General features: G+C 43.0%; 1 protein-coding gene across 2 annotated transcripts in view; it reads right to left on the reverse strand.

The window, feature by feature from the left end:
* Window positions 1–5,702: 5,702 nt before the first annotated feature.
* Window positions 5,703–14,021, reverse strand: part of LOC116842025 — a 43,742-nt gene continuing 35,423 nt past the window's right edge. Inside the window, exons 1-4 of one of the 2 annotated variants that reach the window (XM_032810666.1) lie at window positions 12,884–13,240; window positions 10,972–11,238; window positions 10,098–10,327; window positions 5,703–6,957 (exon numbers count right to left, since the gene is read on the reverse strand). In XM_032810666.1, coding sequence (XP_032666557.1) covers window positions 6,622–6,957; window positions 10,098–10,327; window positions 10,972–11,238; window positions 12,884–12,938 — 888 coding nt within the window. In that variant the 5' untranslated portion in view covers window positions 12,939–13,240 and the 3' untranslated portion in view covers window positions 5,703–6,621. Of the gene's footprint in view, window positions 6,958–10,097; window positions 10,328–10,971; window positions 11,239–12,883; window positions 13,241–14,021 lie in introns of those variants that run through there. The other variant, XM_032810665.1, reaches the window with a different exon arrangement.

A 14,021-nucleotide genomic window follows, 5' to 3' on the forward strand; every position in this document is an offset into this window, starting at 1 on the left:
TTAGCCTAGTTTGCGAACAAAGCGACCGGTCGCAAATGGACGAATATGCGATGCTCCAAATTCGTCAATCGCACTCGCGAAAAGAATGGAGTGCCTCGAGAAGCCGGGATGGTGAAGTTGAATAATCGTAAAGTTTTTCCTTTAATCTAGCCAATGCGGTTTCTCTTGCCAGCTCTCTTAAAACTTCGTGCTCCTTTTAGTGGACGGGAAAACGAAAGAGAAAGAGAGAGAGAGAGAGAGGAACAGCGGGGAAAGGAAGTGGGAGACAAGGAGAGAGTGAGTGATTTCGACTGTTTAATAAAATCTTTTATAGACTCGCGCGGCATGATGTGCCGCTCTCGACGGATCAAAAACTTGGAATTTCTCCGCGTTGACAATTTTTCGAGAATTGCTTCCTCGCAGTCTTCCATCAGGGGCGAGGCGCCGTCACCTTAAGAGAGATTGGACTGTGTACTGAATCATCCAAAAAGAACCTTTCTAACTAAGTGGTTTGCGATCTCTCGAAGGAGCCGGTGTAACGCGTTTCACTTCCAGGTGGCCGTGGCTCAAGATTTCGAAATCTGTTCGAATCACGCGATGTTGCCGGGGCGTAACTCGTTAACGAGGAATTATTTTCCAAAGAGTCACTGTGTGCGTGATTGCTCGGTCGCTTGTCGTTGTCAAAACGGAGACGTGACAATTAGAAAGTTGTGTTGCGATTTGGAACTCTTCACCCGCATGTCGAGACTGAAAAGAAAGGATTACATATTGAGAGTGACTCTATTTTTCAGCGGCGAATTTTCCCTTTTGGAAATCACTCACGAGCAATGTACCGTCAACATCATGATTCCTTATCAGTATGCGGGCTTTCTGTTTGCCAATAGTGCCACGTTTCCCAAGTTTGTCACCGGGGAGGGGACCACGCCGGTATCACAATGATTGATTCGAACTTGTCGCGAGCAAACCTCTGATGGGCAGGTTCGATGAAATGGACATTAATATTATGAGATAATAATTGTGGGAGCAAGCGCGCTTAAAGCTGATATTACTGTGCGTTCTCTAAAAAGCTTCTCCTATAATTGAAAAAAAGTCTCGGAACAACGAAGTTTGCACGAAATGGAAGGAGAGAAGGAAGAAGGATGTCTTTGCGGCATTTTTCTCGACAGCTCTCGAGCTTTCTCCCGCAACATATCGTTCCCTTTGTTCGCTTTGTAATTTTTAAACCTCAATTGATTTTATTCAGCCGCGATGAAATGCGATGAAATGAGATAATTGCTCGCCGCGAATCGATAAAAGTTGTTTCGCAAAACAGGCGTGTAATATAACTGAATCTGCCTACGGTAGATTAGACGTTCATTTTGAACGTTTGCGTTTGAAAGTAATTATTCAGTTCCGTTACTTTGTATCGAATGCTCGCGGTTAATAGCGAGCTCAGTTATTATTCGTGACTGGTGATTTGTATTCGCGCGGGAGCGCTGGAGCAACGGCTGAAAGAAAATACGAGGCGCGGCATTAATTCCGAGCGATTGCCCCTCACTTTCCGTGACCAATGGGAATCTGGTTTCATCTGGCTCCCAACTAAGCGCATATTACCTACGCATCACGCACGAGCGCACTACTCGCTCGACCCTGAATAAAACCTTCGTCTTCCGTGGTCGACTTGCACCGATCGGTATCCGCCAATATGTATATGTATGTATATATATATGTATATGTATATGTATATATATATATATATATATATATATATATATATATATATATATATATATATATATATATATATATATATATATATATATATATATATATATATATATATATATATATATATATATATATATATATATATATATATATATCCCCTTTAACGACCTATATAATTCGCGAACAATGTATTCTTTGCAAAGTATTCAAAATATTACTAGATGATCCGTTTTTCTTGTTATTTTTGTATTGGGTACTAAAAGATATTGGTACGATTTGATTAGCATCACCATGGCTTTATTCATGTCAATATATTATTTGTCTGTCAATGTTTTATTTCAATATATTAATTACATGTATTATTGAGAAAGCAAAACACGGCAATTACATTTTTTGCAGTTACCAATTTTTATCAAGTTTTGGTTCGCTATACCAAATTTTTCTCTTCTCAACAACAAAATCCTTTTTTCAATATATGTCCCGGATTTTTTTCAATGCTATCCGGGAAGCGCCGATTTATTCCAGATTCGATCAAACTGTTTATTCGATTTAGAGGATTTCGAAAATCTTTCTGACAAAGAGAAGAAACATTTTCAGGAAAATTCATGACTCTAGAATATACAGCAACTTTTCTTTTTCTTTTTAATTTTTAGTAAAGATAACAATAGTTTTGTCTTAGTAGCAGTTCTTATCTTTACTGTATGTAGGCCTCATATGTGTATATATAAATAATTTTCAGCAATCTACCTCCTCGCTTCACACATTTATGAGGTGTCTCGGATTTAGAGGCTGGGAAATCAGTTATCTCGCCCGTTTTGATCCGTTACATCGGGATTCACCCTTCTCTATTCTTCCCGTGGCTACGCCACGATCACGTGCACGTGCACGGGTTTTTTATAGATTTGCGAATTGTGCAGATGTGTGAAATGTGATATGTCGTGCGATTTCTGTAACTCTCTTTGAAGAACTTGACATACCAGCTCGCAGTTCTGTCGATTCTCTTTTTGACAACAAATCTACCCACCCTCCCTATCAACTTACCTACCTACCTACCTAGCTCTACTCAAAGTGCACTCGAGTGACGCGCGAATCGCTTGGAAGATCGCTGGCGCGGTGTTGTTCCTGTCGCCGGTTGATGCTGTTGTTGGAACGGCATAACGCCGACACGTCGCGTCGCCGGAAACTGGGTTCTATCGATTTTGTATCAGTTCCTGGCATCTCTTGCGGGATGCACGGAGGTGCGCGCGGGCGCGAGTGCACGCATGCATGGCGTACGCACGCACGCACATCAGCACGCACGTACCGTCGTGCCACAACGCCAGAGGCGTGCAGTTGTCGTAGGTGCTCATACGTGAGCACGTATGTACGATAGTTGCACTCGCTACCTCCTGCCCCTTCTCCTCTTCTGCCAGCACGGCGATAAAACAATGCGGGGAGGGTAATAGCGAGTGGGTGATGGTGAGTCTACCTTCGATTTCGGGCGTCCTAAAGCCGCCCTCCTAACGTCGCTGCCTCCGTCTGCAATTCAGCCGCGAGCTGGATGCCTGACTATTGTCCCCGGGTGGGTTTATGTAGGTCGTATTGGATCAATTGTGTGTCTTCTCGCGAACTATTAAATCATAGAGACGTCATAAATCATAAGCGATGGGACGTGAGACGTCGGATATCCGAATAGGGGCGGCATCGATGATTAATTGCTTAACGATAACTTTAAATTATAAACAGTTGGCGTGATAGCACTGTGTGGCTGTATTTGTGTGTCTCTCGATAGTATCCGGACAGACAAATGAACAACGAAGACCTCTCGGCTCTTAGCTCTGTGGAATCTCAGTTTAGTCAGACTGTTTTAACGGCAATTTTATTCGAGGCTCAATCAAATATAGATTAATGCGAATGGTTCTTCAGAACGTTTAATAATTTTGCTCAAAAGAAGCTTCAACTCATTCACCTGCCATCGAAGAGATACTTGGACTTTCACGAGCGAAATATCCGGGGCAGAGTACGGTAGGCGTCTCGCAATTCTCAACCGCGAATGGAAAAAGAAGGCGCGAAGGGAGCTCAGGGGACCGCTCATGAAAGCCTTCTGCGCGGTGCTCGCCGTGATGCTTCGAAATTGGGGATTTCATCGAGGCCGCGCACGCGTAATCAGTAAGCAGCCGCGCGCGACCTCCGCGCGACGATCCTCGGCCTGGCATGGAATCGTAAGATAGACTTACCTGAGCCGCCGGAAAATGTCATTATCGGGCCCGGTGTCTCGTGAAACCGATTCGAATCGGCGCTCGTTACGCCCGCACCCCGAACGGACACTCGACCTCATTGAAAGGATCTCGAGAGCGTCCTTTCAGACCAGCGATCCTTAATTAATCTGGAAATCGAATCGAGAGAAGAGGAGAGAAGCAAGCAAGGAAGGAAGGAAGGAAGGAAGCAAGGAAGCAAGGAAGGAAGGAGAGGATCCGCAGATTCGTGCCGATAGATCGGATCGAAGGGTGGGCGAGCGAGGGGTCGTTTGGTGAATCCGAGACGGTTTATGTGACCGCCCAACCCTTCTTCCAACGACTCTCCCTCCGGGGATCCTCCTCTCGCTAATTTCTCCTTTTATTGTTTACCCCGTTCCGAGAGTCGACTCTCCTTTGGCGTCTTAAACTGCTCTTATCTCGTCGGGCTTTATTACTTGCGCAAATTATGTATACCGGTTCGTGACGACTCTTCTGGCAAAAGGAAGCTATCGGATCGCGGAATCCTTGAATGGCCATATTGCGCCTTTCTCTTTTTCCCCCTTCTTTCCGTATTTATTAACTCACTTCGTGCTACGACGATGACTATAGGACGTAATTGTGAATATAATACTTTGCACTAGGACCCGCGTACAAATGAATCCACCCACATAGACTTCCACGATTATCACGACGTGAGACAATCGATGATGTGTGTGTGTGTGTGTGTGTGTGTGTGTGTGTGTGTGTGAGATGTCTACAATTATACTTATGAGAGGCAAATATAAGGTGCTGAATTAATCATTAAATTTGCTTTATGTACAATGATGTCAATTCTGTATTATATTGATATAGCAAAAATTTACTCGAAATTGAAATGTTTATATTACGTTTATATTACGTTTCGACATATTATTTCCACAGCAAGTTTCCATTATTTTTTCATATTTCTTTCGTATTTCTATTTCGTCATACTATGTAATAAATATCTAGACAGATAAGAGCATATAATTTTTACAAGCAGCTTTATTAGTATTTATAAAGATTGCGTCCTGTATGAATGGCTCGTATGGTACTCATATTTATCACACAAAATCATGAAATATGAATACGAAAGAGATACGAAAAAATTTATGAAAATTTGCTTCAAACAATAACATGTAAATGCAATATGAAAATATTAGTGTAATTTTTAATATATTCGTTGTCGAATATATAATACAACATAGTTAATACAATAAAAAATTTGCATCATCGTATGACGTAAATTTAATAATCAATTCGATACAGAATACTTACTTCATAAATATAATTGAAGGAATTGTAAAATTTCCATCATTGATGATTTTACGTCGTGATAACCGTAAAAGTATATTTAGATATCAGTACTGTGCATTCGTAGGAACCATTTATAGGAGATGCAACCTTTACAAATCGACTAGCAAAATTATTGCTGGATCTACGTCTATCTGGATGTGTAGATTCAATTGATCGTAGTTCTAGAACGCTCGACGTAGGCTTGTATTAATAGCCATTACTCGAAACTTGTCTTACGTGAGATCCTCAGATCTGGATTTAGAGTTAGGTGAGAATGTTTTTTTAATTATATAATACACGTGACATTGCATTCGCACGATTCATTGAATCGTGATTCAATTAAAAACTCACGTCTAACTTTAAATTAGAACCCAAGTGTCTCACCTTCAGAGGTGAGTTTCAGGTAATGACTATTAATACGAGCCATAGAGATTATCGCGTTCGCTGGGGATGCGTGTCTGGTTAAGGAAGGACACAGTGGCCGACTAGATTAAATTATTTTATTACTGCAATCACTTCGATGATAACGACAAGACTTGGATTCATGTAAAATTACAGTGGAACAAAGGCATATCCCTTACGCATACGCAGAATCTCGCCCACCGTCGAGGAAGATCGGATGTGGAAAATATAGTCGAATTAACCACACAATTATACACTATATACGTCGACGTCGAGCCGTACACACCTAGAGGGGTGAGGGATCGCGGCTCGCACACACATCTATATTTATTAAACTATACTTCTGGTCTGACTTTAGTTGATATTTCGGGCCGCGACGTTTTTCCCGCCGCGCCGTTCTCCTCTCGCGCGAATTCCGATTAACTCTCACCTCTTTCGTACGTTTCTTTCATCTCGTTTACTTTCATCGTATTCTCTCCGTTATCCACCCTTCTTCCCTCCCTCCCTCCTTCTTTTCGCCCTCGCGTTAATTATACGCGATAACCTGTAACGCTAATCCACAATTATACACTATGTACAACGCCATGCGTCCGCGTTTCGACCTACTTTACGCAGTAGTGATGTATTGCTATCGTCGTACCTCCGAATAATCCGCTAGGTTATATATACGAGGTGTCCTAACACGGTGTATACATGCGAGTGAACGTGTACAGGGTACGCGAAGATTCGGAACGCCGAACGTGATGCTCACAGGCATCGCGGGTACCCTGGGGACCGCTCGCGCACGATCGTCGATTAACACACAGGCAGAGAGATAGAAGCCGATGACGATCGTCGACAACGATACCGCGACACTTTCCCGATGACGAGGGCGACAAGTGGAGACGTATGCAGCGTGTATAGCACTAAATATAGTACGAACTTGAAAGATAATCGCGGTAGCTGACGACGCGGATCCCGGTGCCGTCGAGCGCCGTACGCGGATACGTACGTACGTGGTGCATTAGAGAAATCGGGGAACGCCGCGACGCACGACGTGAATCACCAGCGTCGTCCAGCAGATCAGGCCCGGGCAGGTGCTTACGCTCGGCCACGAGCCCGACTTCGGGGGTTCCTGGGCGAGACGCTGGTTACTGGCTGCCAGAGTGGCGATTTCGATTGTCTTGAGCACTTGAACATTCGCGATGCCCGGCAGCGCCGATTGGCAGGTCAGGCTGAGGGCGCCGCCAGGAAAGTGGGCTCGTTCCAAGCGTAACGTCAGGCCCAGTCTCGTCGTCGAGACCACGCTTCCGTCTATGGTGCCGCTCATCGGCAAGGTTTTGGTTAAAGCTCTGTTCACCTGTCGGAAATCAGAGTTGCAGAGTGCGGCAGCTGAGTATTATAATCGAGTAGCGCGAAGCGAATGTTCCAAACGAGGGGATACTGGAATTGAACTCTTTACCGACAGGATACTAATATTATTTTTCGAAGTTAACGTTGCATTGGTTGCATAGAATTACAAATGCTCTTACATGATATAAATATTATATTAGGTGTACAACTTTGCTTTCGCCATTTTCCTATAGATGGCTTTAGCGGTAAGTGGTGGTCGAAATAAATAGATCATAGACGTCATACAATAAACTTGGGCATCTGTCAACATAACCCCATAAAAACATTAGTCGATTTGTGTCTGCATCATAAAGTTATTCTCGATTGAAAATGTCAGTTTACGAGCCAAATTCTCGTCATTTGCGGGAGGTTTTAATTTTCTGCTTCAATATGAAGAAATCTGCGGCTGAGGCTCATCGAATGCTCTCAAATACTTATGGTGAGGCCGCTATTAGTGAAATAACGTGTCATGAGTGGGGTTTCAACGCTTCAAGAACGGTGATTTTGACGTCGAAGACCGGCATAGCGGTGGAAGAGAGAAAGTTTTCGAAGATGCAGAATTGGAGGCATTACTTGATCAAGACTCGTGTCAAAATCAAGAAGAATTGGCACGATCATTGGGAGTGACTCAACAAGCCATTTCAAAACGCCTCAAAGCCATGGGAATGATTCAGAAGCAAGGAAATTGGGTGCCGTACGAATTGAAGCCGAGAGATGTTGAACGGCGTTTGTTTGCTTGTGAACAGCTGCTTGAAAGGCAAAGACGGAAGGGATTTCTGCATCGCATTGTGACTGGGGACGAAAAATGGGTTCATTACGATAACCCCAAGCGCAGAAAATCATGGGGAGTTCCCGGCCATGCTTCCACGTCGACGGCCAAACCGAATATTCACGGCTCCAAGGTCATGCTCTGTATTTGGTGGGACCAGCTCGGCGTAGTGTATTATGAGCTGTTAAAACCGACTGAAACAATCACAGGCGATCGGTATCGAACGCAATTGATGCGTTTGAGCCGAGCATTGAAAGACAAACGGCCGCAATACAACGAGAGACACGATAAAGTGATTTTGCAGCATGACAATGCTCGACCCCATGTTGCGAAAGTGGTCAAAACATACTTGGAAACGTTGAAATGGGAAGTCCTACCCTACCCGCCGTATTCTCCAGACGTTGCTTCCTCTGACTATCACTTGTTTCGATCAATGGCACACGGCCTGGCTGACCAGCATTTCCGGTCTTATGAAGAAGTAAAAAATTGAATCGATTCGTGGATCGCCTAAAAAAATGACCAGTTTTTTCGACGCGGGATTCGTACGCTGCCCGAAAGATGGGAGAAAGTAGTAGCCAGCGATGGACAATACTTTGAATCATAAATGTATAACCAGTTTTTTACAATAAAGCCTCGAATTTCGGAAAAAAAACGGCGGAAGCAAAGTTGTACACCTAATACATGTGGGAATTAATAAGGAGCATTACTCAATATGTGACAAAGTCGAGAAAAATTTTAAAGTTGACATTTCGAGTGTTAGCCTGTCACACGTTGTCAATCAAAGTAAATATTCGCCTGATACAAAAGATCTGTAATTATAGGAGATGAGATCTTTGTAAAAGTTTGACTCTTGCGTTTCTTGAGAGATGACTGCAGTCTTAAAATGTCGCGCGTGCAATTTTTTTCCCTAATTTTTCTCTCGACTCACGACTTTTGTTACGCGAACACTCGCGAATGCGGCGCGTGTTCTCGCGGGTTTATTCCCGAGAAGTTAATTTGCGACGTTCTGTACACCCGTGTTTGTTGGGACCTGAACATGCGGCCGGCGAGCGAAATAAAAACGCCCACGTGAAGTGGTCTCGCTTGACAAATTGTCGCTGAATAAACCGAGTAGTGCCCTCTCCCTTCGCGAATGACGTGCGCGGCGTAGCATTGAATAATGGGAGTTATGTGGTTTCCAGTTTCGCCATGTTCGCGTAACAGCGCGAAAGCGAGCTTTTTGAAGATGAATTACACCGCACGATTAATTACGAAATTTTCGCTCCATTCATATCAGCTATCGCTGCGCGCAGTATCTTGAAGTCGCCGGATAATATTTCAGTGACGTATTTCGACCAATTTCGAGCGCCAGTATTGCACCTGATAATGACGCGAAGGCGCCAGCAGTGTATTTGTCTTATGAGTCGTAGATAATATATAAACTTAACATAAATCCCGTTACTCACTGTGCAATCTCGCCTGAACGGCTTATTTACCGGATCTTTTGCTTAACGGAATATTCACCTGAGGTGCAGTCACAAAGAAGTGTCACGTTGAGAATTGCCGAGGTCGCCGATCGGAAATTCTTTTTATAAGCGCGTGAAAGCTCAAAATCCTTTACTCTTTTCGCTCAATCGCGCGTGAAATTTTACTTCGACGAAATATTTACCGGAGACGTGTTTATGAGAAAAAATTTCAGATAAAAATTGCAGAGCGTCGCCAATTGACAATTTTCTTTAAGCGCTTAGAAGATTAATCCTTTATTTGGTAATGTTGCTCTCGAGTAACACTGATTTCTTATAAACTATATGCAAAAACGATAAATGCAGGATATATTGATTTCAGCACTGTTGTCCTGAAACACTATCTGGTTACTTGTTCTGTTCATTGATGTTTCAGTAATTTTAATTTTTATTATTGTATGATAGAAATCATTGAAAATAAGCGATATTTAAAAAAATATATATAACTGCATTCAAGAGACATCTCGTCGACTTCATTTAAACACTCAAAAATGTTTTCCTTGAAACTTTTTGCCAAATGAAGGATTAAATACTCTCTTTAATCACTTTCTTAACTGCATGAATATTTGTTGAATATTTTGTTGTAATGAAATATTTGACAGTAGCGCAATCACCGAGAAATCTCACGTTAAAAATCACCGAGCGACAGTCGATTGGTAATTTCTTTTTTAGCGTGCGAAAGAGATTAAAAGTGCGGCGTCTCGCGTGATATTCAGAACATCAGAAGGCCATCGCGCGAGTCACGCTATCACTTTGTGCTCATGCGACCTCTCGAAAGTTTAACTAGCGGAACGCTCGCGCATCTCGTTTGCTCCCTCGTGAACATCATCGACTCACCTCTTTACCGTTCAAGATGAACGTTAAAACTGCTGGAGGGTAACTTAACCCCGACGTGCATTCCGCCTCGAGGATCTCTCCGACCTCGTAAGAAGGTCGTACTCCTTCGAGTGCCGGGGCAGTCTTGGGTGGTACAGCTACACTCATATTCGCTTCGTCATAGGCAGTGAGAAAGCTCGGCGCTTCAGACGACACCTCGCAGCCGTAGGTGCCCGCCAGATCGACTTCACCTGCGATATCAAATGAAAGTGTAAAAGACGTACAAGGAAAGAATGTTATAGAGATGTCAAAGATCACTACGGAATTTTGTAACCGGGGAATAGATCGACATTTCGCAGTGATTCGATATCCTTTCATTTCGCAAGTGTCACTCGTACTTCATAAACTGAAATGCTCTGTTAAAACACTTGCTTAATTTATAGCGGAATTTACTATATTTTTTGATAAGATGGATACTTTATTCCTCTATTCCCTATTTGAAACATAGTAGAATTGAAAAGAATTTGTATAAAAAAAAGAGAACCTATAATATTCTCTCCGTGTATGTAAAACGACAGAAACGTTTTCTTCTCACGTCTCTCGACATATTTCGATGGTGACACGTGAGTCTTGACGAGCGACGATGAAATGCAATTATCTTCCCGAAGAGCGAAACCGTCCGCTCCAACCTTTGGAATTTAACTTGGACCTTTACATTACAACCAGAATTTCATACGAAAACAGAGACTGAAGGTGCACACGTTCTCCCTTTATCTCTCATGCGCGCGTACGCAAGAGAGATAGAGAGAGATAGAAATTCGTTTTTAATACGGAGAGAGGTACGTGCGAGGACGTATGACGCTCTGTAATTCACGTTTGTAAATTGACGTCGCACCTCTTCGGTCGGCATGCGCTTGACCTAGAAGTGTCACTTGCTTGTTGTCACTCTGGCTGACGTCGACGAACACGCCTTTGACAGTGTAGTCCCTCCCGGTCGGTGTCGATCCCGGCATGAATCGGAAGAATTCGTCCCCGTCTTTGTACCACTTGACGGAATACAGCTCGTCGCCGTGGAGATCGTATACGCATTTCAACGACACCTTCTCCCATCTTGGGTCTACAATGCTGGGTACTTCCAGCTTCAGTAGTTGTAGCGCCGCGGCTGTATCATTAAAGACAATCATATTATTTCGCGCGTCTAAAGATGTATACGTTTCAACTCCCAAAAGGACGGGGAAGTTTTTCTGGAAAAATTGAAATTTTCTGAAATTTGTTTAAAATTCGTATACGAGGTTCTTCGAGGCCGCGTTGATTACGAATTTGAAGTTAGAATTTCAAAATTTAAAATGTCGGATTCAACACTGCAAATTTTCATATTTTTTATCAATATATATGAAAATAAAATCATACAGGTTCTTGGGATCGCTGATTACGAATCTGCGATCAGAGTTGCAAGATTAAAAATGTTCCATCGTTTCGAACGAAACAAAAGAGTATTACATGGTACTGCCCATCCTTTAGGGGTTAAATAACGTCCAATTTGCTTAAGCTACAGGCTTTTAAAAATGAATATTAGGAGCAAATTATTATTTCGAAATTTTCGATGTTCGAATGAACATCAGGGTTGTGAGGTGAATATTTTTTCTAGTGAATTTTCTCGCAAAAAAAGGGGTGAGCAAAGCCGGGATTTCGCATTTGTCGGTCCCAATGCGCGTTGCTTATTCATATCATCAATCAGAACAAGCGGCTGCGATTTCGGGACAATTCGGACGGCAACATCGGGGTCGACCGACAATTATAAAAACTGACGTTGAAAATTCGGCGCTCGGAGCCGGATTCCGGGAAAACACGGGTTATTAGCGAGAAATTTCGGCCGCGCGATGGAGAGATCCCGACGGGAAATGGCTCCGCGATCGTTGACGTGCGCACATTAATTTATTTATCGTGCATCCGCAGGACGATCGGGACAAATACGGTGGTAATTAAAAATATTCGATCAACCGGATGCAATCGAGTGCTCCAAAGCGGGTGGAAATTTAAAGTGGCCGCGCGAGCCAATTATGATGGCGCGAGGCCCCTTCAGAGTAGCGATGAAAAATTCACGTAGCGTTGCCTACTTTTTACGTGGCGAAAACAACTGTAAAATTCACGAAAAGTCTGCAGAGAGTTCCGCGCGCGCAAATGAAATAACAGCCGAACGCGACGATATTAATTTTCGCGTGATTCGCAACCGGATACATGAAAAACCGCGACAGAGTGCGACTCTCTAAACATCAATTCGCGGAGTAACTCCGTTCTATAAATAATAATCCGTATTAATATAAATTAATAATGCACCCTTTGGTCAAGCATTTTGCCGATATAGTTGCTTTGAGTAGGGGAGACTGGATCTAGAAGGCTCCAGAGATATTTTGCTCATATGCTTTTCCTTAATATTTATCTTGAGAGGAACAATGAATGTGTACAAAATCGCGAAATGATCCTTTTAGGACATATATACATTTCCCTGAGTTTCATTAAAATCGACAGAATATTACAGTTAAGGGTGGTCAGCCGAGAACTCCGCGTTGATAGTTATAAACTCGTGATATGGTTATAAATTCTGAATGAAGTTTCTTGCAAGTATATGATATGCTGTTTCGAATAATGAGAGCAATTTTCATTCATAAAATGTTCGCAGTCGAGCATATAAACGAACGAGATAAAGTTGGCCCGCAATAAAAGGCCGACAGGAGAGCTGTAAAGAGCTCTCGCGGAAATGTCGAAACTGCTAATCAAAATGCATATTTTATATGTGGCCTTCTTACTCTGCACTACTGAGAAACTAAACGCGGTGCCGGGACAAGATGGCCACGTTGTCATACGTTTGTATTTTGGTTATTGCAAAACAAAATATGCGGAAACAGGATCACGGCGAGCAGTGACACATAGACGAAGGCTGCTTCTATCATGTTTGTGCAGTCAGTCACAGCAATTAGTTGCCTGAGAAGTGTTGTAACTTCGAAATTCTGGAATGTGGGACGTCCAGCCCCGCTCTCTCCTACTTTGAGTCTCGTCTCGGGCGAGGACCTGAAATGCGAAGATATGAAGGTATACGACCCCGCGGGGGTCGCTGACCTTTTTTCTAATCTTCTTCGTACGACCGGCGCAATTAAGAATTAACGATACACTGGGGACGATATATTGGAAGGACCTGTCAAGGCAATCGCCGTACCGTGTCACTGGAAAGGTGCTCTCTCTCTCCGTTCCGAATCTCTCCGATATATTATTCAGTGACACACATATCTCTGCGTCTGCCTCGGGAATATATATTGCTGATACTATATGTATCATTATATTTTTTCTCTCAAATAGACAGCACGCGAATGGTTTCGCGATTGATACCGTGAAATATTGAAGTCCGTTCTATTTAGGTAATTCTCGCCCCTGGCGCCACCCTTATCCGCAAGTATATAACACGCGTCGCGCGTGTCGAAATGTTTGAGAACAATTAGAAGAATGAAATAGACCGGTGTGGGTGTTGTCTTTTTACTCGCGTAACGTTTCCGCACAAACATACACACACGTATACATTCGCGCATATATCTCGTGGCGTTTATTGATTTATTTCGAGCAACATTCTGTGTTTTGCTAACACTCGATTTTACAATGCGTCGTCATTTTATATTGCTTTAAACATTGTTGCGTATTTTTCTTCCGTTTTTCTTTTTTATTATTAAGTAAGCTAGTCCACAAAACCAACATATCGAGCTGAAAGCTTGATATTCAACTGATATTTTATCTTTCCGCCGCGCGCCACGCGATACGTGGTATCTGTTTCACTGTGTCTTCACGTGCACTGTGAATTATTTTTATCGTGCACTAGTCTGATAGTTTTTGTTGACGTACACACACATACACATGCGCACGCGCGCGATGAAAGCTCGTCTCCTCCCCCCCCCCCCC

The sequence above is a fragment of the Odontomachus brunneus genome, unplaced genomic scaffold (assembly GCF_010583005.1).
Source record: "Odontomachus brunneus isolate Ranch 3 - 2012 unplaced genomic scaffold, Obru_v1 Obru_scaffold_020, whole genome shotgun sequence".
Classification (NCBI taxonomy): domain Eukaryota; kingdom Metazoa; phylum Arthropoda; class Insecta; order Hymenoptera; family Formicidae; genus Odontomachus; species Odontomachus brunneus.